The 24,661-nt window shown below is 40.4% G+C and overlaps 1 protein-coding gene across 20 annotated transcripts in view; it reads left to right on the plus strand.

Annotated features, from left to right (window-relative positions):
* Window positions 1-24,661, plus strand: part of TCF4 (transcription factor 4) — a 351,863-nt gene that overhangs the window by 291,179 nt on the left and 36,023 nt on the right. For 19 of the 20 annotated variants that reach the window (XM_014593968.3, XM_014593970.3, XM_019495923.2 and 16 more), the window contains 3 exons: window positions 2,337-2,469; window positions 20,776-20,843; window positions 22,185-22,263. In XM_014593968.3, coding sequence (XP_014449454.1) covers window positions 2,337-2,469; window positions 20,776-20,843; window positions 22,185-22,263 — 280 coding nt within the window. The remainder of the gene's footprint in view (window positions 1-2,336; window positions 2,470-20,775; window positions 20,844-22,184; window positions 22,264-24,661) is intronic. The other variant, XM_019495919.2, reaches the window with a different exon arrangement.

The following is a 24,661-nucleotide window of genomic DNA, read 5'->3' on the forward strand; positions in this document are numbered from 1 at the left end:
ATTATCCATTTTTTCCCGTTAGACTAATTAACATCAGATAGCATGGAGTGGGAGGAGAAAGTAGTATTTTAATTGCTTCCCTACCTCATTTGTACTGGGGCTGCACTGGGAAGTCTTTGGTTTTAGCGCAACAAGAAACTGAAGGAAGTTTCAATGTCTTTGATTCAACTGGAACTGCTGCAGAGCTAAATACAGCCCCAAAAAATGGGATGTTTATTACTCTTATTTTCTCAGGGATTATAGTAATGATTAAGTTGCTTATAATATTAAGTACAATTTCTGTCCAACTATAATTTATGGCAGATGCTGTGTTTCTCCTGATAAGTTTGGCGGTAGCCCTTTTATTCCTTCCCTTGAGAAATGAGAAATTCTTAGTTGCTGATCATGAAGCAATTTGTTTGTGTGTCATGGAACAGAAGTCAAGCAGTGGTGATATCACTTACAGTTAGACTGTCAACTTAAACAATTATTGTTTACTTGTTTTGGACCATATGACAAATCCTCTTCACCCACATGATTTTAGCCAATTAGATTGTTAACTTGTTAGATTGTTAGATTGTATAATGCTGAAGTGGCTTGTGAGTCAAAGCCTGAAACTTTATTCACACTTTAATTAGGCTTGATGGCTGGCTTTGTTGGAGAAAGAATATAGGTTTTACCTGTATAATCTATATAATTATATTATAGACTCACATGCTTTGACGTAACTTTAAAATAAGAGGTAACCATATTTAATGTCATAATTAAATATGAAAAGTATTGTAAGAGTAGTAGAATAATAAACATTAAGAAAGCAACAATGTCATAGTGGAGATTCTCTGTTTAGAGCAAGCCTGTGGTTGGCACTGTACTACATGATGTAGAAAAAAGTGATTACTTTAAGCTAACTTCATATTGGCAACATGACAGAGCAGTTAATGCATTCTGGAACAGTGAGTTCAAGCTCTGCTCCGGATTCATGCCAAAGGCCATTCCCAGTTGACCTAACTGTAAATGAGCACCTGGAGAGTCAAAGTCTACCAGTCATGGTGGCCATTGTTTTGTGTGCTGTTTGCTAAGAAACTAAAATGTCTTACATACAGTAAACCGGTGGGTCATTTAGTTTGGATTGACGTACCTTCCTGTATTGTTGCCCTGTTATTGTTGTTTTAGTTTGCTCCTAGTCTCAATGTCCTATAACAATGGACGGCAATCACAAAGGCATAGCTGTCCTCTAAACATTCTCTTAGGAATATCCCCTTTCCTGGGGGCTAAAACATGAGGATGCTCTATGGCTGTGATTCTCAGCTGCGGTGTTGAGGCACCCTGGGCTGTTATGAGATCTTTTGGTGGGTGCCACAATGTTTAAGGAGATAAGCAGGTGTGAGGAGATAAATACAGGCTTATCCCTGCCTGACCACTGCCCTCCCCCCATGGCCCAGCCCCTCTGCAAGCAGGTAAGAACTGTAATAAATATATTAGTTCTTGAAGTGAGGTGCTACTCAATCACAAAAAGTTATGGAAGGGTGCTTTGAGTCAAAAAAGGGGTGTTCCAAGTCCAAAAATTTTGCGAGCCATGGTGCTGGGGCTTACCTGCACAAATAAGTTATACTGATGTAACTAAAAGTAAAATGTTGCATGAAGAAAAAATCTGGACACGTTAAACTGTTTTAAGCTAGTTTGAAATGAAACAAGAGGATTCAGAAGTGAAGTTGTGTGTGAAGTTTAACTAAATGAATGCAATGTCACAATTTTAGTTGAAGAAATTCAACCCTGTGTACAGATGAGGCCAGAAAGCTGCTCATGACATTGATGCACCACCCACTTTACACTTTCTTGGAGACCTTAATACACCAGCTTTACAATGCAGCACAAAACAGCCATAGTGGGGCAAAGAATTTGGCCCATTAGATCAACTAGTTTGTTTCTGTGCCAGCTTGTTTCCTTACAGTACATTTTCTAGTGCCTTGTCAGGTCTAGTTTTAAATGTCACAAGTAACATGTTTTCACCACCTCCCTCGGGAGACTATTCCTCCAACTAATAGCTATCACTGTCACAAAGGTTTTCTGATATGTAGCATACATTTTCTTTCTCAATTTCCTCCCATTACTTCTGCACTAGCAGCAGTTATGAACCTACATATTCATACCCATCAAATATTTGTAGACGGATATACTTGTATATCCTTCTGAAGCTGTCAAATATAAGTAGAAAAATTTAATCATGTCTTTGTCTTGTGACAACAAGACCTGTTCTCTCCTTTGGGTGAAATGGTGTAGCAACTCAGAATGAACCATCCTATGCTTTTTCATGTTTCATTATTTTAAATGTTCTACTTTTATTCTGTCTTCCACAGAGCTACCCATCACACTCTTCAGCAGACATCAATTCCAGTCTTCCTCCAATGTCCACTTTCCACCGTAGTGGTACAAATCATTACAGCGCTTCTTCCTGCACACCACCTGCTAATGGGACAGATAGTATAATGGGTGAGTTGGAGAAAAATCTCCATGCTAATGAGTACAATAGCACTCTTATTCCATGACGTGTCCAGACATCTCATGTACTTCATCATAATATACCGCCACTGACTGAATGTAGAGAGCAGGAATAGTTTTTTTTATAACATACTGTACCTTCTTATATACAACACACACCTATTTTTCAAAAATCAGCTGCTGGAAATCAGGATGCACATTTTAAGCAAGGAAATTAAAGCTGCTGGTGTCATCAGCTTCTGCTACACAAGCCTCTGCTTGCTGGGGGGCAGAGAAAGTAATTCTGCACATGCTACATGGAGGGCTCCTTAGCTACTGGCTGTGGACACTTTCTCTTGACAGAGGCTTACTCTGTGGAAGTTGGCAGGCACTTCCGGCTGCCCAACCAGGTCAGCTCAAAAGATAAGAGGGGGTGGGCATTTTGACTCAGTCAGCACACTTAGTGTCCTGTCACTAAGGGGTTAACAGAGCAGGCAGTGTTTTTCTCCCCCACAACTGCAGCTGCCTGTGTTTTCCCTGGGTAATTACAATACCAGGATTTTCAAAGAAAGATTCTTTCATAGATTTCATAGATATTAGGGCTGGAAGGAACCTCGCAGGATCATTGAGTTCAGCCTGCTGCCCAAGGGCCAGAAAGTCTGCTGGGGTCAAATGATCCAAACAAGATAAGCATCCAAATGCATCTTAAAGGTGTCCAGAGTAGGTGCTTGCACCACTTCTGGGTGGGAGCCTATTCCAGGCTCTGGGGACTCAGACAGTAAAGAAGATGGTAAAAAACACTTCCTGGGTCTTGCTTACGATGCTTCGATAGATGCAAGCCAGGCTTTTGTTTGCTTTCCTGGCTGTGGCATCACATTGGTGGCTTATGTTCATCTTGTGGTCAATCATGACCCCCAAGTCTCTTTCGGTCATGGTGCTAGTGAGTGTAGTACTGCCAAGCCTATAAGTGTGATGTGGATTTTTTTCCCTAAGGTGGAGCACCTTGCATTTATCTGTGTTGAATGTCATCAGGTTTTGATCTGTCCACTTTGTGAGCCTGTCCAGGTCAGCGTGAATCGCCAGCCTATCAAGTGTGACCACACTTCCCCATAGTTTGATGTTATCAGTGAATTTAGCCAGTCTGCTTCTTTTTCTTCATTCTGTCTTTTCAAGCAAGGGTTAAGTACAGACAGTCAAAAGGCCTGAAAATGAATCAATTCAATCTTTGCAGGTTAGTCTACGCTGTATAGATTGAACCGATAAGCAAGTGAATAGACATTCACTTTAGATTTCAGAAATGCCACCTGCAATAGCCCAGGCCAGAAGCTGGGAGGCACTAGAGCACACCTCCATGAGAGGTGTGCTTGGAGAGCTTGGGCGAAAGCTAGCCAGCCACCTTGCAAAGTGGCGGGGGAGCAGAGGAGGACGTTAGGGGAAGGTGCAAAGCATCCTGGGATGCCGGGAGATCATGAGTTAACTTGAATCTGAAGGGGATCTGGGACAGATGTTCAATGAACCGTTTTAACCTAAATCATTTTAGTCTGATACTACATCCATCCAGGCTTATCTTAAACCAGTTTCAGCCATTTTGAAAGTGGTTTATGTGCACTGAACTTTTGTTGTGTTACAGACTTGAACTGGTTTCGAATCACTTATACCAGTTTATGTATAATCTGTCCCTAGCCAAAGTGCCTATTTTTATTCAGGGGTCTGTTGTATGCAAGGAATATGGTATCGGGTAGGATAAACTAAAAGTTTCCTTGCTCCCAGTATGTTTCCTGAAAGATTATAAATGATATCAAAATGTGCTTTAAATGCTTAGTTCATAGCTTTTAATACTTAACTTTATAAATGTGGCATTTTGACCAAAGTGGTTTACTGAGTTAATGTTTATATGGAAAACACTCTACAAAAATAAATACATGATACTGTTGATTTTGAAATCAAGTTTATTGTATTCAGCTCCTGTTTTAATTGTCTGCAGTTCCTAGTGAACTGATACTTCACTCAGCTATCTCAACCTTGATCAGTTTTTTATTTGCTTTCTACCCAAATCAGTGATGGCATCGTCTCTATGTAGCAAGAAGAGAACCTTCTTTTCTGATGTTACTGGTATTTTTTCTAACAACCTCTGTAAATTAATAGCATACATTTATATACTTTCTTAAATATTTGGCATATACCAGTTGAGACATAAATACAGGAAGTAAAAAAATATTGCATTGCCTGTATCTCAAAGAAAAAATGAAGCTAATTAAATAATTGGTAAATAAGGAACACATACTTTGACACATGTTTCAGATTACTCACATGATTCTGTATAAAATGACTGTAAGCAGGACTAATGTAGTAAGAATGGAGGGTGGGTTCAAACATTAACACATGGGCATAATATTTTTGAGGTCTCTGAACAAAGAAGAAACTCAATACAGTCTCTTCTTAATTTGTCACTGTCTGTGAAAAATGTATCCCATTACAGTATAGGATTTCAGTGCTCAATCTTGTCATTCCTTTGAGACTTCTTCCCTTACAATGTTTCTTGCTCTGTGCACATAACACAAAAATCACTATCTGTTAAAAAAGTCTGATAGTGCCAGATTTAATTGATCTACTTTCTAGGTCAATATAAGAAATAGCCTTTAAGATAAAACTTGTAAGGAATGGAATATGAACATATTCTATATTGCATCCTGTTTTCAGATCCTAAAAAGAGAATTTCTGAATTAACCACCTGTATTTTTGAAGTAGACTTCTCCAAAATGAAAATTTTCAAGTAGAATTTTTGTTGAAAATTCAGTACTTGACTGGAGCCCAGAAAATATACCAGAAAGTTGTTCTGATTTTTTAATCAGCTGGACTTGTTCTACCGCTAAAACTTTTGGACCACCCAGATCCTAAGAATTGTGTGATGTTTAATATCCACTTAAAGTTTGAGTATCTCTAAAAAATTATTGAGACAACAACCACAATAGTAATGTGTGAATCACCCCCTTTTTGGTTGTATGTTCCATATATCTATGATAGACATCTTGTAATGAATACTCTTTATCAAGTTAAGATCAGCTGCATTCACTCTAAATAGCATCACAGGAAGACTTTGAATACCATAAATGTGAACAGCATACAAACAGGTAGAAAAAATCTGTGAATGGAATACATCACAACTGTAACTAGAAGCAGTGCTTAATCTTACGCATAGTAAGACCAAGACATAATAAAACCAAATTGTCATAGAGCTTTCAAATCCAAAGCTATACAGTGTTTAAACAACCAGTTATTAAGATAGATTTAATATAGCATGGCCTTATGATTATTTCAGAATATTTATCAGGTACCTGTATTAATCCTGCTTGCTATTTTCATTTCTAATGACATGTTTGTATGACATGATGCATTGTGATATGTAGCTTTTCTTGTAGAAACATAATGTGCATTTCCCCTTGAGGCCTTGGTTTCACAGCAATTTTATTATTAGAGCAGTCGCATAATACTACACTTTATTTTTTACAAGAATGTTAAGCTTCAAGATTCAGCAGGGTGATAAAGTGTCACATTGCTTAAGAGGAATATGAATTTTATCCAACAGTGTCACTACATCACAGTTTGGAAAGATCACTGTCTATGAATAGCAAAACAATCCAAGTTTCCCCTTCATTTCTTAAACAAAGACAAAACTTCCATTCTACCTTCAGAGATTCTGGGAGGCTGAAGATAATTTTGCATGCTCCCCCTTACCCTCCCAATAAAGGGCTGCTGCCCCTCTTGCCCCCTCCCAGTTGTGCTACTGATGTTATGTGGTCCTTCCTCAGCACTGGGTGTTGTGGCACCAGACACTGCAGCCCCCAAAGTGTTTATGGTACTCACTAACCTACCCATTAGCCTGGTACCACTCTTCCTTCAGTGTGTAACAGATGTAGTTTCAATATATCCATTGAACCCACTGAACTCCATCGGAGCTTACTGAGTATAGGTGAGAGTGAGTTCCCATCAGTTTTTCTGTTATCCTCCCTGGAGTATATGAAAGTTCTCTCTTCTTGTCTCAACTCTCTGCTGAAGTAACACCGTAGGATTACTCAGATAATATATCAAAAGGAGCACCCTTCAAGAAGTGACAGTTATGGTACCTTTACTAGTTCAGGTCATACAGTTTCCCCTTAGGTACATTCTCTTATCCTAGGAAGCCTGACAGTATACCACTCCAAAAAATTGAGGAAAAACATCCCACATTGCTAGATATCCTCCATAGAACTTCAGTGAAAAAGATTAGCATGGCTGTCAATGAAGACCTATTTAAACCCACTTGATTGATCTAGCACTCCTCTCCAGCTTCAGAGGGAGAGATGGGAAGTACTAATATTCTTCTGTATAGTGCAGAAAAAGGACTCTCCAGCCCTGCAACATGGGCAAAGCACCAGGGAGAAGCACTGCCAGAACTGGTCAGATCAGAAGTTCAATGTGTCAGATCCAGTAACTCCATGGACCAACGTAAGGATTAGGTTGTAAGCAGTGTTAAGAAGTGTGGGGTCCAAGTCATGTTCCCAGTCCACAGCAATATCTATGTCTGCTGTTGAGGCCAGGCTAGGTCAGGAGCCAGGGAGTCCAGAGCACTCAAGAAGGTAAGCGGGAACAAAGAACTGGGGTCCAAGGCAGGTGCAAGACAGGACCACAGCACAAGGGTCCAAGGCTGGGGATAAAGCTAGGAGCTTCTGCAGAGTGTGAGATATTGAGCAGCAAAAGCCCAAATGAAAGGCCTGGGTTTTATGTCCTAAGCTCAGCTTATCCTGAAGACAGTTAGTTTAACTTTTGCAGCTGGTGCTACTTGGATACTAGGTGGCACTACTGAAGGTGCAGATTGCATTCTAACAGCTGGATATGTTTCTGGCCCCTGGGATAGGCTATCCACTATCATGGGCAGGCTGCCTAAAGAACACCTGGAGGAATGAAGACGGTTTTGGCAGAAATCCACCTAACAGGATGAAGACTGTGTTGACCAGTGGGTCTTCAAAGTAATGTTCCAAGGGTTTTCCATCCAATTTTACTCTTTAACCACTCTCCCCTCCTTTTTCCCACCCAAGTTAAGGGATTCCTTTTCTAAGAAACTTTTGGAATGGGGAGTAAACTCCTTAATACAGCTTGGATCTATAGAGGAAGAGCTCTCAGAGTTTAGGAGAAAGAGCTTCTACTCCCTCTACTTCTTGGTCTCAAAGAAGAAAGAGGTTTGGGAAGACCCAGCCTCAATCTACAATGTCTGAATGTGTTTATGGAATTTTATTGTCTCCCAAGCATTCATGATTTTTTTCTCTGGATTCTTCAAACTGTTTTTCAGACTTGGGCTTTACTTTACATTTCTATTAACACATCCACAGATTCTAATTTAAGTTCCTGGTAGGGACTCTTTTTACTAGCTATAGAGTACTGTAGTCCTTCCTCACTCTGCTTAACGGTCTGGCTGTTTGCTGGATAACTTTATACACAAGGTATGGAATGCCTTCTTGCAAAGTACAAAGCATTTCAGTAGGCTTATATATATGGGGCAAAACTGAAGCCATTTCACTTTCATTCACTAAGGAGTGAATATAGGATACCTGATTTTTCACTAACTAGACTTTTCCTGTTGTCCTGTTCTACTGTTTAATGTCCATTCTACCTCTAGACAATTTCTATTCACTGGTCCTTTTACCTCTGAAGTGTTGGGACTCACTATACTAGGCAGCCCCTGCTGCACCTTTTTAGGACCTGTCATACCCTGTTAATTATATAGGTTTCCCACACTTTATGCGGGTTCTGTATGTCCACATTCACTCTTATGCAATGACCCTTTTTATACCAAAAATTCATTATATGCGAGGTAAATTTACTCTTATGCGATTGGTGTGGTGGAAGTCTGCAGTCACAGACTAAATACTAAAACTAAATACTAGTTTATTTAAGAAACAGAACTATACATAAAAATGAATCGCATTTAATCTTCAGACCACAAATGAACTCTCTGAAGTAGTTCCAAGATCTCAGTCTGGCTGTGTCAAGTTTGCTGTCTACATCTCTGTTCTCTCTCAGTTCCTTTATTTGTCCATTTTCCCTAATGTCTTTCAAAACTGTTAGTCTTTTAACATCTTACAAGAAAAGTTTGCTATGTAGTACATGGAAGGAGTTAAAGGGTCAACCTTATAGTCATCCTCAAGGCAAAACCCACTGACCATCCACAGTGGTTGCTTTGTAGTTTGATCCTCCAGGGCAGTTCAGCCTGATGCTGGAAATTTCAGGGTCTTCGGTCAAGCCAAACTCCTTACACACAAATGGGTGTTGCAGACTGTAAGCACAAGAAACCTGCCAGCAGTCTCAACTTTCTATTCCCAACTTCCAGCCCTTCTGTACACCCTACTTCTTGTCTTTTTTGCTCGTAGCTGGAATCAAGAACAAAAGGAGGGATAAACCTCATTCCTAGATTGTCTCCATTTAAGAAACAAGAAACACAGCATGTTGCAAGTGTAGTGTGGGCTTTAAAGCTTATAGACAGCTTACTTGGCTCAGGCTGGTAGAAGGCAACCCTCAGGTCAGACCCCATATAACAGCATAGACACACCTATAGAAATCTTGGAAAATCATAGAAAATGGGATTGGAAGGGACCTTGAGGGTTCATTTAGCCTATTCTCCTAACCCAAGTCAGGATCAACTAAACCTAAAAGATCTTTGTCTAACTCAGTGGGGATCATTCTTTTTGGCAGGCATGCCACAGATTAGACTTGCACCCTCCTCGAATGTCACTCTCATCCCTTTCCCTCACCGAGTTTGCTGGTTAGCTTTCTGCTCCCTGCCCTGTGCTCCCTGCCCAAGCCACATCTCTGCTTTCTGCTTCCTACTTCTTGCTCCCTGCCTGATTTGATGTTCCCTATCTGACACTGTGCTGCCTGTTCCCTCCCCCACTCACGGCACCCATCACAGGTTAGCCACCCCTAGTCTAACCTGTTCTAATAAATCCCCAGCAAAGAAGGTTCCACAATCTCCCTCTATAATTTCTTTCAGTGCTTAATTATCCTTATAGTGAGAAAGTTTTTTTTTTCCTAATCTCTAACCTAAATGTCCCTTGCTTTAATTTAAGTGTACTAACACTTGTTGTATCCCCAGTGGACATAGAGAACAGTTTTGTAACCTTCCTCTTTGCTCAAAACTTACATATTTGAAAGCTGTTATCATGCCTGAGTCTTCTTCAGACTAAACAAACTGAATTTTTGTTTTTTTAGTCATTCCTCGGGATGATATTTTCTAGAGCTTTGATCAGTTTTGTTGCTCTCCTCTGGAATCTCTCCAGCTGGTCGAGATCTTTAATGAAGTGGGTTACCCAAATTTGGACACAGTATCTCAGCTCACGCCTAGTCATGCTGAGTGAAATGGAGGGATTACTTTATGCATCTTAGGTCATAAGTACCCACAAAATTTACCTCACAGTAAATAAAGGCATGGCTTTATAGCATGTCAGTCACTATACAGTAACCACCTGTATGCGGGCTCTTTTACTTTGGGGTTAGCTTCCATTTAGTACGGGGAAGAGCATGCACATCAGCAGTTCCCATGGAGTAGCTGATGTGCTGTTGATCCCTGTCTTTATTTACCTCATGATAATGTGTTGTGTGCCCAGGCCCTTACATACAACACTTCCATTTATACATTGTTATTTTTGCAACAGTGTGACATTGACTCATGTTGGTTCGTGATCCAATTGCTTACACTCCTTCATCCCCATTTTGTGTTTGTGCAGTTTATTATTCATGACAAAGTATAATACTTTACAACACAAGTCCTCATCGAATCGTATCTAGGCTTGGCAGGATTCGATTTTTATCAGTAAATTTCGAAAAGCGTCAATTTCACCTTACACTCACAGACCAACAACAATATTTCCATCATTAATATCAACATTTATAGAAAGGGGATGTAAGAAAATTGAAGGCTAATCGAATGTGTGACAACAGAACCATGCTGGCTGTAGTTTGGACTGCAACTCCCAGAAACCCCAGGGGACTTGAAATGAAGGAAGAGGAAGTGACAAAGCAGGCGAGGGAGCTACAGGAGAGTGGAGCTGGGAGCAGTTCTGATGCTCAGCTGGCTGCGGTCCTACAGTTGTTACGTTTTATTGATTTGTGGATATTTAGTTTTTATATTTTGACATGTGATTTTATAAAGGTTTTAACAGTATACTCTCATTAATAAATTGTCTGCCCCAAACCCCTAATTTAACCCAATTCTGAAAATTTTAATTGATAAAAATCAAAATAAATGTTTAAAAATAAATATTGATATTATCTGTCTAAGTGTTTGAAGGTGAAGTTCATCAGGCCTAGTCCACTTTAAAACATCAGATTTTTCTAAGTAGTCTCTAACTTGTCCTTTCCCCATGCTGTTCTGAGCTTTTACTCTTTGTTGCTAATGTTTTAGTTATCTAATCACAGCTAAACAACTTAGGGGAGACTGGATCAAAACAGGTTTTAAATGCTTCAGACTTTTTGACACCATTTTTTATTAGCTGCTACCTCTGTCTCTCTGCATCTCCTCCTCCCACTGTTTGTAGATCAAGCTTTCTCTTCTCTTCCTCTTACTACTAATATAATGTATTACTTTCATGTTAAACTAAGTTAGGGACATACAGGGCCTTAGCCCATCTCAGCTTGTCCCTCGTTCTTAGTAATGAGACTTAAAATTCCCTATTCTACCAAGTCCACAGTTTTGGTGAATTTTCATAGTAGTTCAAAAAAGCCTCATCTTTCTGGCTTGGTGATCCCATCAAAAAATCTCATGATTCACTGTAATATATCCCTTGTTCAGTTTCCTTTTAATTTTTTTCCAAGGGCTTTTCACAGGTCTATCTCCCATTACATTCTGGATCTCAGAGCAAGTGTATACATCCTTGATTTGCAAGGCAAGACCTTCCTTTTTCCTCCCTACATGTCCTTCCTGAACAAACTGCACCATTCTATGTCAATATTCAAGCCATAAATTATTTCACTAAGTCTTTGTGATGCTATTGAACTCAAAAATTGAATAACATGCTAAAATTTCCAGTTATTCTTGTTCATCATTTATACTGCTTGAATTAGATCAGAGACATATAGGATGTTCAGCAGACTTCCCCCTTATTTTCCTTTTGTTCCCTCCATAAACCTGTTATGATTACTAATATCTCCTGCACTTCTAGGATTTTCTCATGGTCACTGGTTTGTAATTCCCATGCCACTGGTTAACAGATCTGTGACCAAAAGTGCTCTTTCTCTTCTTTAGGTGGACACAATCTCAGTTTCGTAGTACTTGGAACATCATCTTCATGGCCATGGAAATCAAAGTCCTCTCATGTATTTATCTTCAGAGGGCATCAATCCCAGCCTGCTTCCTTACCCTTAACTGGAAGCATTGAAAAGAATAACCTTGAAGGCCCTACCCTTTATTTTTACTCCCAGATTCTTTTCTGAACTGTTCAAGATCCTACCTAGCAACATCATTAGTACCCACATGGATGAGCAACATAGGATAGTAATCAGAGACTTGGATGAGCCTCAGCAATCCTTCCATAACTTCTCACATTTAGGCTCCTGGAAAGCAGTCTTTCTGTGGTGTAAAGTCAGGTTAGCAGATGGATTCCTCTGTCCCCTTCAGATCATATCTGCAGATCATGATACAAGGGTTGCAGGTCAGCCAGTGCTGTTTAGCACTGCTACAGTCCTTTCTAGTCATCCAGCTTCTTCATCCTTGCAGATCTCCATGTGCATTATATTGATGAAGTCCTTATGATCCTACACACCTTTGAGCCTAGCCCCTTCCTCCTGCTACTATTTCCTCAGAGGTTCCATCGGTAGGTATCTCACATAAAATAGTTTCCCTATTTGGCTTTCCAGGGCAGTGACAGATAGCTCAAAAAAATCAAGACCAGGATCTGGGTGTAAGCATTGAGGTTCAAGACCCTTACCTCAGCATGTCCCATATGATACAGGTGAAAGAAAAGCTATCAATGTGGGGTTTGGTTTCAGTGATACAGCATTTCCCAGCTATTTTGGAAGCTTACTGTAGTCCATCTAAGCTCTCCCTAGAGTACCTTCTCCAGTTTCTTTTCAAAGCTTCTGTTTGATTCTCTCTGGGTGCATCTACACGTGCACTTTAATGTGCAGTAACCAATTTTACTGCACAGTAAAGCAGTGCATAAAAAACTGTGCTATTATGCTAATGCATAGTAAAATAGGCTACTGCATATTAAGCATTACCTACAAAAGCTTGTGCTAGTGTACATTAGTGCAGCCTCATTTGCATTGATTTAATACCTCACATTGGAGGTATTAAATTTAATGTGCATTAGGAAAAGTGCATTAATGCATGTGTAGATGTGGTCTCAGTTCACTAGCTCCCACTAGTTGATAAACCGGTGGGTTTAAAACCCTTTAACTAGGTCAGCCCTGCCCATTCACTAATATATAGTAATGGTCAAAATATCAAAGGACAGAAGGCTAGAACCCTCAATAATCATTCATCTAATGGGGTTTTGGCTACAATCCCTGGACAGTAATCCATTCTAAACTATACTATGACATGATCAACCCACCAGCCAGCCAACCAGCCAGCCCTCCTTACCTTCAAGGAGGGAGGAACTGCATTTTTTCTTACCAAGACAGGTCCCCTCCAAAGTCTGCTATTTGCTATACCTTATTTGCTAGCCATTCCTTTGTTCTTAGCAGCAAACAATACACAGCTGGGCCCAAGGGGAGTTTTATCTGAGTTGTGTCTCAGTAGGTGTGTCTACACACAATGCTTTACTATGCAGTACACCATCACTGTCTACACATGCACAAATTTACTGTGCAGTAAATTAGTCTACTATACAGTTAGTTACTACTAGTAAATACAGGTAGTAAACTAACTTTGCAGTAGATACTGTGCAGTAGCATATGTGTAGATGCTGACCGGTAGCAAATTTGCTTCCAGTCAGTCCCAATACTAGGGGGCCACAGGGGCTGGGAATTCCTTCCCTCTAGGAGCTGAGAGCCAAGCAGTGCCAGGACAGGGTACCTCTCTGCCCACCCTGTCCCAGTGCTGCTCGGCTCCCAGCTCCCAAACAGGAACAGTGCTATGGAACTCCCTGCTTCCCTGCACAGCACGGCGCTGGCCAAGAACTGTCCTGCTTCTGGGGCAGATCCCAGCCGGTCCAGGCTGCATGAGGATTTTCCTGTTCAGCCTGGAGCTGCCTGAGAGCTGCCCCAGAAAGGACAGCTACTGGCCAGCTCCAGGCTGGGTGGGGGTTTCCAGTCATCCCTGGGTTGTGTGGGGAAGTCTCGCATGCGGCTTGTTCCCATGTACAGGGGGCCAGGAGAGGTCTGCAGCACCAGCTGTCTCCCCACCCTCTGTACATCAGGACCCCTCCCAGTGTACACACAGTCAGGAGATGGCTGCTGCTGCAGTCAGCAGAGTTCTCCTTTCTCCATGTTCATGGGGACTAGCCCCCAGGCTAGCACTCAAGGAGAGCCTGGATCTCCCCCTGGCTGCTGCAGGGGACCAGAGCAGCCCTCTACCAGGCTGCTTCTGTTGGGAACAGATTGGCTCCCAGCAGGGAGCACATGTAGACGTTCTCCCCAGGAAGTCCTACTGTGCAGTATTTTACTGTGCAGTAAGCCTTTATAGCATTAATTGCATGTGTAGATGCACCCAGTAATAATCTTGTTGTCAAGTACTGAGTTCATTTCTATACTGTAAGAATATTGTCTCCCTTTACACAAACAGTTCCTGTAGTCAACAAATAGAATTAGACAATAGGGGTGTCTAATTTGATTCAGATTTGGATCCGTATTTGATTCAGATTTGGATTCAGCCCGAATTGGGGACAGTGATTTGATTCATTGATTTGGATCACTGTCCCAATTCGATTCAGCCGAATCTGAAATGGAAGATCCGATGCCGATTCAGAGAATCAGCGATTCAGCCATAGACACAGCTTTAAATGTTTTTTCTACATACCTTGAGGTACCAGGCACAGCTCATGAACACTGCGATGCTGGGGCAGATGGAGCATCCCACAGGAGCACAGGGGGGCCCCCCCACATGCTTGGTGGTGGATCCGGAAGTGGATTGGGGGGGGGTGCGGGCGTGTGCTCCCTGGCGGACCCAAAAGTAGACCAGAAGTGCTTCTGGTTCACTTCCAGGTCTATTGCCGATTGCACTGGGACGCCCCCCTGCTCCTGTGGGACGCTCCATCTGCCCCAGCATTGCAGCATTCACAAGCTACCTAGTACCTTGAGGTATGTAAAAAAAAATTTAAAGCTGTGTCTATGTCCGAATCTTCAAATCTCTGTGAATCGATTTGGAGGGTTCCAATCCAATTCAGAGCGATTAAAGGGTCTCCTGATTCGATTCAGATTCAGAGATTAGGCTGCCAAATTGGGCCAGATCTCTGCTGAATCGAATCAGCGACCAAAGCTTTGCACAGCCGCATTAGACAACAGACCTCTGAAGTTTGGTTCTTATGTGAAAACTTGAGGAAACTATTTTGCTTATTATCTTTTAGTGAATTAAAAAGACCTAGGGTTGCTTTTTGGTAGAGGAGCACAAGTTCTGTAGATTTTTATAGTCGACTTCCCAAGTGTCTACATTTCTAGACATCAGTCTGAAATTATTCAAGTGGAGACTTTTAAATTGGAATTTGCAGCATTATGCTTCTTTAACAACTTCTATCTCTAATTGCCACCAAATCTTCTGTTTCTTTGCAATTCTTTTTTAGTGTCCATGGGTGCAATAACTCTCCACTGTGACTCAGTAAATACTAAAACCCAGTGGATGTGTCTACAACTTCATTAATGCGCAGTAGTTACTGCACATTGAGTTTAGTACTTTCTTAATGAAGCAGTTCCCTGGTAACTAGACAGAGCTCTCTGGTTCATATACTGGAGGAATCAAATAACAGGGCAGGTAGGTGCAGGGCTAAAAGGGCCAGTGTTGTCTTTTAGGATTTGCATGTCTCCAGCAGGGTGGTGTTACATGTTGTAGAGAAGCTTAGGTATCACAGATTGGGCACTGATGTTCTTTTGAAATGTGGGGAAATTTCAGTCCTGTGTCACTACTGTCCTTAGGGGCCTGAAAGAGCCATCCTCAGTTTCCTCGTGAAACTTGTGTTAATGAAAAGCATGTGAATTGCTCTTGTGTCTACAAGCAAGGGCTGCCCCCATTTTTTCTCTTCATTGAAGTCATGGTTATGGCCTGTTTATTCATGATACAGTCATTATCAGGGGTATTTCTGATACTACCATTATTTCTGTAGCTGTGGGTTCTAGGAGGACAAATATAGGATGACTTCACTCAAGAAACAAGGATTCTGAATCAAATATCTGCAATTCTTGCTAATTTGTTTAACTTTTCTATAAGTATTCTTTTTCTTTTGTATTACTCTTGAATGCAAATTTCTCTTTTAAATCAGATCTGTGTAAGGTGAAAGAGGCTCAAATTGCTCTATATGGTTTTTAAAGGATTTAATATATGTTCATCTTCCGTTCTGCAGAGGTTAAAATGCACTTTTGCAAATGCCTAATGCTTTAGACTATGCATTGCTTCTTTTATCTATCCAGCTACTTCACCATTGTATCCAAGGGCGTATCCTAGTATGCATGTTCAAGTACAGGTTTATTTCTTCGTCTCCACTCATTCAGGGGTGGTAGAACTAAAGCCTATAGAATCGCACAGAGGACACACACAGAGGGAAGCGGTATCTAAATCATCTGGCTTATGAAAGTCCTTCTGCAGACATTTCCAAACTGTAAAAGGGCTGTAGTGGAAAGCTGTTGCTCTTTGCAGCAGTCTAATCTGGGAGTCTTCTGGTGGGAAATGTGCATGAGAGTTAATGATAGGGAGTTTAGGGTCCAGGCAAGATGATAGAGCTTCTGAGGTAAGTATCCAGACTTGTACTAGTGATGGGTCAGTTGTTATCCCATGATCATAAGGAAGGAGCCTGTTTGGGGGGGGGGGGGGAGAGGAGGGAGCAGAGGGGTTTCTCATGAAGTGTAGGAGTTTTAGGGCAAATTCCACTCCACAGTGTAAGGTTATAAAACCTTCTTTCCTTACAGTCATGATAATCAAGAGGTGGAACCTCCTGAGCTTAACAGTTTCATATACTTTTCCTTTTCACCTATATTCCTATGAAAATGAATTACTGATCAGCTGAAATTTAGTTTTCTTTCATGTGGAAGAGAGTAGAATAATTTAAAGGTTTTGGTAGGCTACAATAAATCTCACTCTCAGTATCTTGCTTACTGTCAGTTGAAATGCTAATGTGAAGACCTCGTTGCCTTTTTTCATCTCATTTGTGGAAGGGATATAAGAACGTAAGAATCTGAATGGCTCAGGCCATAGGCCCATTTTGCCCAATATCCTGTGTCACAGTGGCAGAGAGTGGAGGGAAAAGGAGAGTGAACTGGGTATGACCAGGGGGTTTCCACTGTTCCTCTCTTATTGGCAGCTTCCGCATTTAAGGTCTAAGAAATTCTAATTCAGGGACTGTGTCCCTAACTCCCATGCTCAATGGCTACCGATGCCCCTTTCCTACAAGAATTTGACCAAATCCTTTTTGAATCAGCTAAACTGTCAGCTTCCACAACATCTAGTGGCAATGAGTTGCACACATTAATTACATGCTGTGTGAAAAAGAATTTCCTTTTGTTCTAGCTGAATTTTGTGACCGGTACTTCTTGTATTGTGTGAGATAGTACATAACAATAATCTCTTATGTTCTCTTCACCATCTAGCATTTTGTAAACCTTTATCATATCTCCCCTCAAGCATCTCTTTTCTAAACTGGGTATGCCTCTTTAGTCTCTCCTCATCTGGGACCATGCCATACTGCGAATCATTCATGTTGCCCTTCTCTATATCTTCTGTAGTTCTTCTATACTATTTTTGAGGCGTATTCAAGGGGCACAGTATTCAAGGTGTGGATTTTTGGGGGACACAGTATTCAAGGTGTGGGTGCTTGGATCTTTTCATTTTTTTCACAATTCCCTTCTTAATAATTCCTAACATTTTTTTTGTTTTTCTTAATGGCTGCTGAGCACAGAACCGATGTTTTTAGTGAACTGTCCACAGTGGCTCCCAGATCTCTTTCCTGTGTGGCAAAAGCTAATATAGAGCCCATCATAGGTATAGCTGGGATTATTTTAGCCTAGATGCATTACTTTTCTCTTGCATACATTGAATTGCACCTGCCATTTGGTTGCCCTCACTCAATCATGCCAGATCCCTCTGTACTTCCTTACAGTCTGCCTTGGTTTTTACCACTTTGAATATAATGAGTGTTTTGTGTCTGAGAACACTCTGAGGAGTGTTTAGTGGTCTAAAATTTGGGCTGACCTCAAATTCTGGGTCAGCTCCCAACAAAATTGACTCATTCTTTTGTAATAGTTAATTGGGTATCCTGCCGTTTGTTATCACTTGTTATTTAAAAGAGATACTAAAAAGAGTCTATTTGATGCTCTCGTCTTAATCTGCTCTATTTTCCCTTTCCCATTTATTTTGAGTATGCCAGTAGATTCATGCTATTTAGTGATTCTTCTGTAGAAGGAGCTGCTAGTGCCTCCTATTATTAAGGTTGTTTGAGACTTCCCATTATAGGATTCTGTTTTCAGATTCTTATATCTTTACCAGTTTTCAACCATTTGGGTTGGAATTTCTAAGCTGGGTATACGCCTCAGGCTGAAGTTTCTGTTGGTGTGGGGTTTAAAAAAAAACCAAACCAAAATGGACTAGCTATTTCTGAGAATGAGACTTAAGGAAAATATGTTGTTTTGTCCAACTTGAAAAACTGAGGCAATATTTTCCTTTGGAAAGCTCCAATGCCCCGTGCTTTGGAGTAGGAACTTAAAGTTTGGCAGAAGGGTGATGGATCTGTCAGGAAAGTGCCTCTTGCTGTCTCCACAAAAATTTCTAAATTTGAACAGGTTGTGAGGCTCTAAAGAAGTTGCAGTCATTAAATCTTCAGTAAAGACATTTTATCTTCTAGCTGCTAAATTCCCAGAGGATTCTGTCCATATGGAACATATACTAGCCCGGGGGTAAAGAAAACTTACCCTGCAATTGTAGCTTTGAGTTCCTGGAGGCCAATCTGGTTCTGAATTTGGGTAGATAGCAGAGAGCCTGGGGGTTTTTTTGTTGTTTCTCAATGAATTCCCCTTGTAGCTTGAGGCAGTGAAAATGAGGAAGTTGCTTCATTCGAATTCAGAGGAGACAAGAGCCAGATTCGCAGGTGGATTGAGATGGGGGCGGGAGTACTTTGGGACAAGAAGCCTGACAAGATGACAGAAACTAGAGTCTGGCAGTACTGAGGAAAACTGAATTAGGAATTGGGGATGGGGTAGACAAAGATTGCCTGGGCAAGAAGACCAAGATTGAGAATCAGTAGGGTAAAAGGAAAAGCAATGAGTGGAAAAAGAGACATATGATGAGACGCTGAGTTGTGGAAGAACTGGGACTGACTGTGCAAAGATAGTGAGACAAAAGGGTAGAGATATGGGACACTGAGGCTATAAAAACCTAAAGAGAGAGAAAGACTTGGCAACTGAGAACCAGTCAGGAAAAGGAAATGGAAAGGATATGAGATGATGGGAGTCATTCTAGCAAAGACAGGTTGGGTGAGGAATGGGAGCAAACTGAATGGATGGGCAAGGGACATGGCGGTGTGGTTGGTGAGACTAGAACTTCCCTGGCCAAGAGGTCAGAAATGGATTGGGAGGAGAAGTGTGAAGTGTGGAAACTGGGATTGGCTGGTGAAGTGAATGAGGCTGGGACAAGAAGACTGAGCTAAGATAGGGACGGGGTGAAGCTGGTAGGACGAAGGGACCTTGTTGGGCAGGTGGGCAGAAGTCTGTGACTACTAGAAAACACTCACATATTTGAAGGGCCCCTGCCTCCTTCACTGCACAGGAGATCAGTCGAGCTTGTGTAGTGAAGGTGTTTGTCTGTAGGATATCTTCCCTAGAGGCTGGAGGTTGTATAGAGAATAATGCAGGAGATAGCAAGACAAGAGAGGTATCTCTCATAACTAAAGTAGTAAAATGCTGCCCAGAGTAACTGGCTTCTATTTTTCTTCAGCTACAGAATAGCTATGTAATAAACCAAGCTTTTCACAGGTGGTCACTAATCACGTGTTCCTCATTTTCTGGGTGCCTAATTTGAGACCCTGGAGGCAGAAGTACTGAACATCCGCAGATGCAACTGAAGTTGATCAGAACTGTGCTTTAAACACAGAAAATGCCATGTGATGCTAAGTGCTTCGAAGACTTAAATCCTCCGCGTCTCAAATTGGGTTCCCCAAATTAGTGGAAAATGTTGACCCAAATCTCCCTGTGCCTCAGTTCTCCATCTGCATATTGGAGATAACACCACCTCCTCACTTCACAGGGGTGTTGTAAAAATAAATTGGTTAATATTCATGGAGCACTCAGATATTATAGTGATGAACACCACTGAAAACCCACATGTAAATTAATAATACTGTTTTCAGAGCAGGGCTTGAACAATGTTCAGTAAATAAGAGCCACACACTGCACACTGAAAATAAAACAGAAAATGTTCCTTAGCTAGGTGCTGTCCATACTGTTCACTAAATGAGGTGCAGGGGTCATGTTGAAAAAACGGTGTATGATCATGTAATTAAAAACTGAATTATAATGCACAAGGGAGCTAAATGAAATTACACAATCTTAATTCTGGCATTTCTTAATTTCAGTGTGCTTGACCTTGCAATCTTAATAATGTTCTTCTAACAGTTTTTTGTGTGTAATATGTGTATACTACCCTTGTAACAAAAGTACAGGAAGATAGTTGAGGAAGAAAGGCTCTTTAAAGTATTATAATAACATTAATTAAGAATGACTTAGAACACAAATACTATAAGCTTGATTGGTAGCAAGTGTAAGTCACTATTAGAGGATAAAGAGAAGTAGTCATTTCTGAACAAAAGACTACAAATTACATAGGCTTGTCTAGATTTGAACTTCATATCTTTCATATCTCTGAGCATCTTCTACTATTAGCCAGCCTTCATTTAGAAAAAAATAAAGCCATATGGCCAAGTAGTATCAAATATGCAGTATATAAAAAAAAAAAGATGTCAAGTTTATATTTTATCTGCAAAAATAGAACATGAATATGTTTGATACCTACCTTAGCAAACAAATTAATGCTAATTAAAGATTAATGTGATGTAATTAGCATTAAAATGCAATTAAATTATGAGTAAGTGGACCAGGAATAGAAAACTGAGATGTCTTACTGTCTATTTTTACATTAAATCTTTTGTTTTTCAGCAAACAGAGGAAGTGGGGCAGCAGGCAGCTCGCAGACTGGTGATGCACTGGGGAAAGCGCTTGCCTCTGTAAGGAAATATTTATTTTGGAATAACGCTTACCATTTTCAAAGTGTGAACTTTAATCAGAAATGGATGCCTGGAATTCAAGAAGATGAAGAGCAATCAGGAGAGATTTGATCTCAGAGGTCATCAATGTTGAGTTACTGCCAATTGAAATATTTAAAGATCAATGTGAAATTGTGTTAAAAAGTTTTAGAGTTAATTTTATAACATAACACAAATTAAATGACTAGAAAGCATATATTGCTCATGATCACTTAGTGACTACGAGTCATTATCCTTCAATATTCCACACACTTTACTTAGCAAAGAGAGCAGGGGGGGTTCACAGAAATCAGTGGCAGGATTATCAACTGATCAGCAAACAAGATTCATCTTGATTTTTATTTTGCCTTCAGATATGTTTTCCACACTAGTTCCACCTATTCATACAGTGATGGTTGCTATTAAAAGCCAGCATTAATCAGCTATTATCTCCCAGTGGTCACTGTGGTATATCATTTTCTAAGTACCGGGAAATGTTGCTGTCCCTCAGATATCAGGATGCAGCAGCAGCTGAATATGCTGAGAATATGCTGGCTTTCTAATAAGGACCACTATAGTTATTTTCTGGGCAGAGTGGGTTCCATTGAGTTCTCATGAGAGTTAATTTTATACATATACTACTGATGCTTCATAAAAAAGACAAAAAAATAAGAATATTGTTTGCCTGAGGTAATTGATACAGTACAGTACACTTTTAAGTGGTGCCCTGATAACTGGCATGCATGATTAATAGAGGCAAACACGAGGATGCAAAGTCAGTGCACTGCATATCAGTGACTTTAAGCAGCTGTTAAATGGCACACCTTGCTCATTTCAGTAGCACACACCTAGTCTTGGCTCATCATAATAACTGACAAGTGTTTGGTGTTTGCTGTTACAAATTACTCACTGTGCAGTCCTCTGTTCCCTTTGCTCTGATTTGGCTGTTAAAGGATTTGATCTTACCAGAATGCAGTTTCCAGAAGTGCTTTAAGACTCGGTACTGTGATGCTTATTCTTAAAGCATTCTGTGAAATAAAAATGTACACATCCACCAAAGTTTCTCTCTAAAGAGCCTGGAATAATCAAACCATCACTTAATTGGCAAGTTTGTATTTCCATCAAGATGTTTCAGTTAAGAGGAATCTGTTGTCTGGCTTCCTACATCTAACACAGTTTTGTCTATAAAAATATTTATTTTTAAAATAATAGGTTTTTTTAACCTGTCCTTTCATTTAAATGGACTAAATACATGAGAATTCCATATTTCTTTCTGCATCAGTTTGTGATGGCTTTAGATTAATTCTTTATCATCTTTTAAAGATCTATTCTCCAGATCACACCAACAACAGCTTTTCATCAAATCCTTCAACTCCTGTTGGTTCTCCCCCTTCTCTCTCAGGTATTGTTGTTACAATTCTATTTTACTGAACGTTTCAGCATATTTTAGTAGGAGACATTTAAATAAACTCCTACTGTACTGGGTGTATGATATACATCCAGCCAATAGCATCAGACTATTTCCTTATTAATATAACACACACACAGGCTGACTGTTGTACTCATTGAGATGACTAGAGATGCTTTCTAAAAGCTATATGTGGAGAGAAGGTCCTAACAGCTCTCAAATAGGTTCAGTTACCCTGTGAAAAAGCAGTGTTTATATGCATCCTTGTTGTGATTCTATGCATGAGAGCCACTGTAGAGTAATGGGATGCGTCTACATGTTCATTAATGTGCTTTTGCTAATGTGCGTTAAATTTAGTACCTCCATTGCGAGGTACTAGGAAAAGGCGCATTAGTGAAATTATTATGAACACGGTTATTTTTGTGATGCTTTAATAAACATTAAAATAGGCTAATGAAATTAAAATACACATGTAGACATGCCCAGGATGTTAAATATCAAAAGACAGAGATTGTATCCTAAGTATGTCCTTTTGTGACCGGAGTTGCTAGAAGTAGTTTACACAGTGGCTTCTCTGTAGCTTCTGTGGAAGTCATGAGTCTCACTTCAGACTTGCAGCAAGGGCCAACCACACTCCACCTTCTTGGAGGTGGGTACCCAGGCATTTGGGCTGGGGTGTCACACACAGCCGGGTGTGACACTGTCTGTATCACTCACTCCTTGTGTGCTGTCAGCTACAGAAATCAGCATGCCTTAACTGCTATAGAGTGATCTAGTGGGCCACCTAAGCTGAGGCATACCTATGACTTTGACCTTGTCCATGACTGATATAGCCCTAGACATTCCTGCTGCTTGCCTGGCAAATGCCTACTTGAATTTGACCTATAAAATGTGTCTATGGGAAAAGAAAACCACAATGAAGTTAACTAATGTATTGTATGCTGTGGCACTGAGGATATTCTTACCTTATCAAGAGAAATTTGTGGTGATATATTTGTATTTTAAAGAAATCCAATAGCTGATTTTTTTTATTTTTTTTTTTGGAAGCATAAGGTACCATTAATCAAGGCCTAAATTGAAAAGACACAGAGGCTCAGTGGAGGTTTTCATGACCATGAAAAATTCCTTTGGAGTTTATTCAGATTTCACAAACTTTGCAGCTCTTTTAACCAGAAACTTAAGCCCTTTCTGCCCATATATATATTCCTGATGAGCTCTGCACTATGTTTTGAGGGACCTCTTTCAGCTTGCCACCCTCCCTTTAGCCCTGGGTATAGTTCACAGGTTGACTGAGTATCCTGCTCTCATTTTCTGGCTGCAGGTCCCAGGAACGCTTACGCTAGGGCCAGTCAAATTATTTTGAAATGTCAAAAGGAACACTAAATTATCCTTCAAAGTGTGTCTAGCATTATTAATTCCTAGATTGGGCAAGATCTGTCCCTCAATTCCCATGAGATTAATTATTCTTGAGGATGGGATAGGTCTCATGTGCCTGATGTTTCACACTGCTCCAACAAAAATCCCATGTTACTTGCCCGAGCAATGTGAGTGGAATGGAAAGGTTAATAAGAGTGAGGAAAAGGTTGACCAGAAGATTACCTGGTAGCAAAATGAAAGATAGCAGACCCCCAGACTTCTTTCTGGGGGCACTTTCTTTAAAATCACACTGAATTTACCCTTTCTTAGAAACACTGGGCACAGAAGGTGTGTGTGGTGAGATTAATTAAGTTTATGTCCCGCAAGAAATGCAGCTGGTGTGAGGGCTGCTGCCTTTCTCAAACATCAAGCTCTCACTAGGGGTTGATTAGCCCTTTGATTAACTGAACTAGCCATCACCTTCCCCACTGCAGAATGAGCCCCAAGGAAGGGTCCAGGGAGACAGCAGACTGTTTTATTTCCTCTGTACCAGTCACTGTCCTTAAACAGGGCCTAATCACAATGCTCTATATTTCTTCTAAGGGTTTTATTTTCATTTGTTAGCATAAAGAACAGATTTGATTTGCAGCTGAGGAAAGTAGTGGTATAGTAGGCAATTTAGACTGATTTTTTTCCTGACAAAGTTTACTTAGTAAATGGAGACATCTAAAGTGTCACAGTCACTGAAAATAAGTAGCATAAATAAATTCAAAGGAGATTTAAATTGTTCAGTGCTCTTAGGCCTCAAGATACTGTGGAGTAGTCAGAAACAATATGAAAATATTGATTGCCAATTCATTTCTGCATTCAGTGGTGTAGCAAAATTGTTATTTAAAGAAGCATACAAAAAAGGGAAGGCCAGAATAGAGAATGTTTAGGGTTTAATCAAAATTGACACTATTTTGTCAATATGTTGTAAGAGAAAAATCCAACTGAGAACTTTAAAAGGCTATTACTGCACCTTTGACCTGCCCTT

The sequence above is a fragment of the Alligator mississippiensis genome, chromosome 3 (genome assembly GCF_030867095.1).
Source record: "Alligator mississippiensis isolate rAllMis1 chromosome 3, rAllMis1, whole genome shotgun sequence".
In the NCBI taxonomy this organism is placed as follows: Eukaryota; Metazoa; Chordata; order Crocodylia; family Alligatoridae; genus Alligator; species Alligator mississippiensis.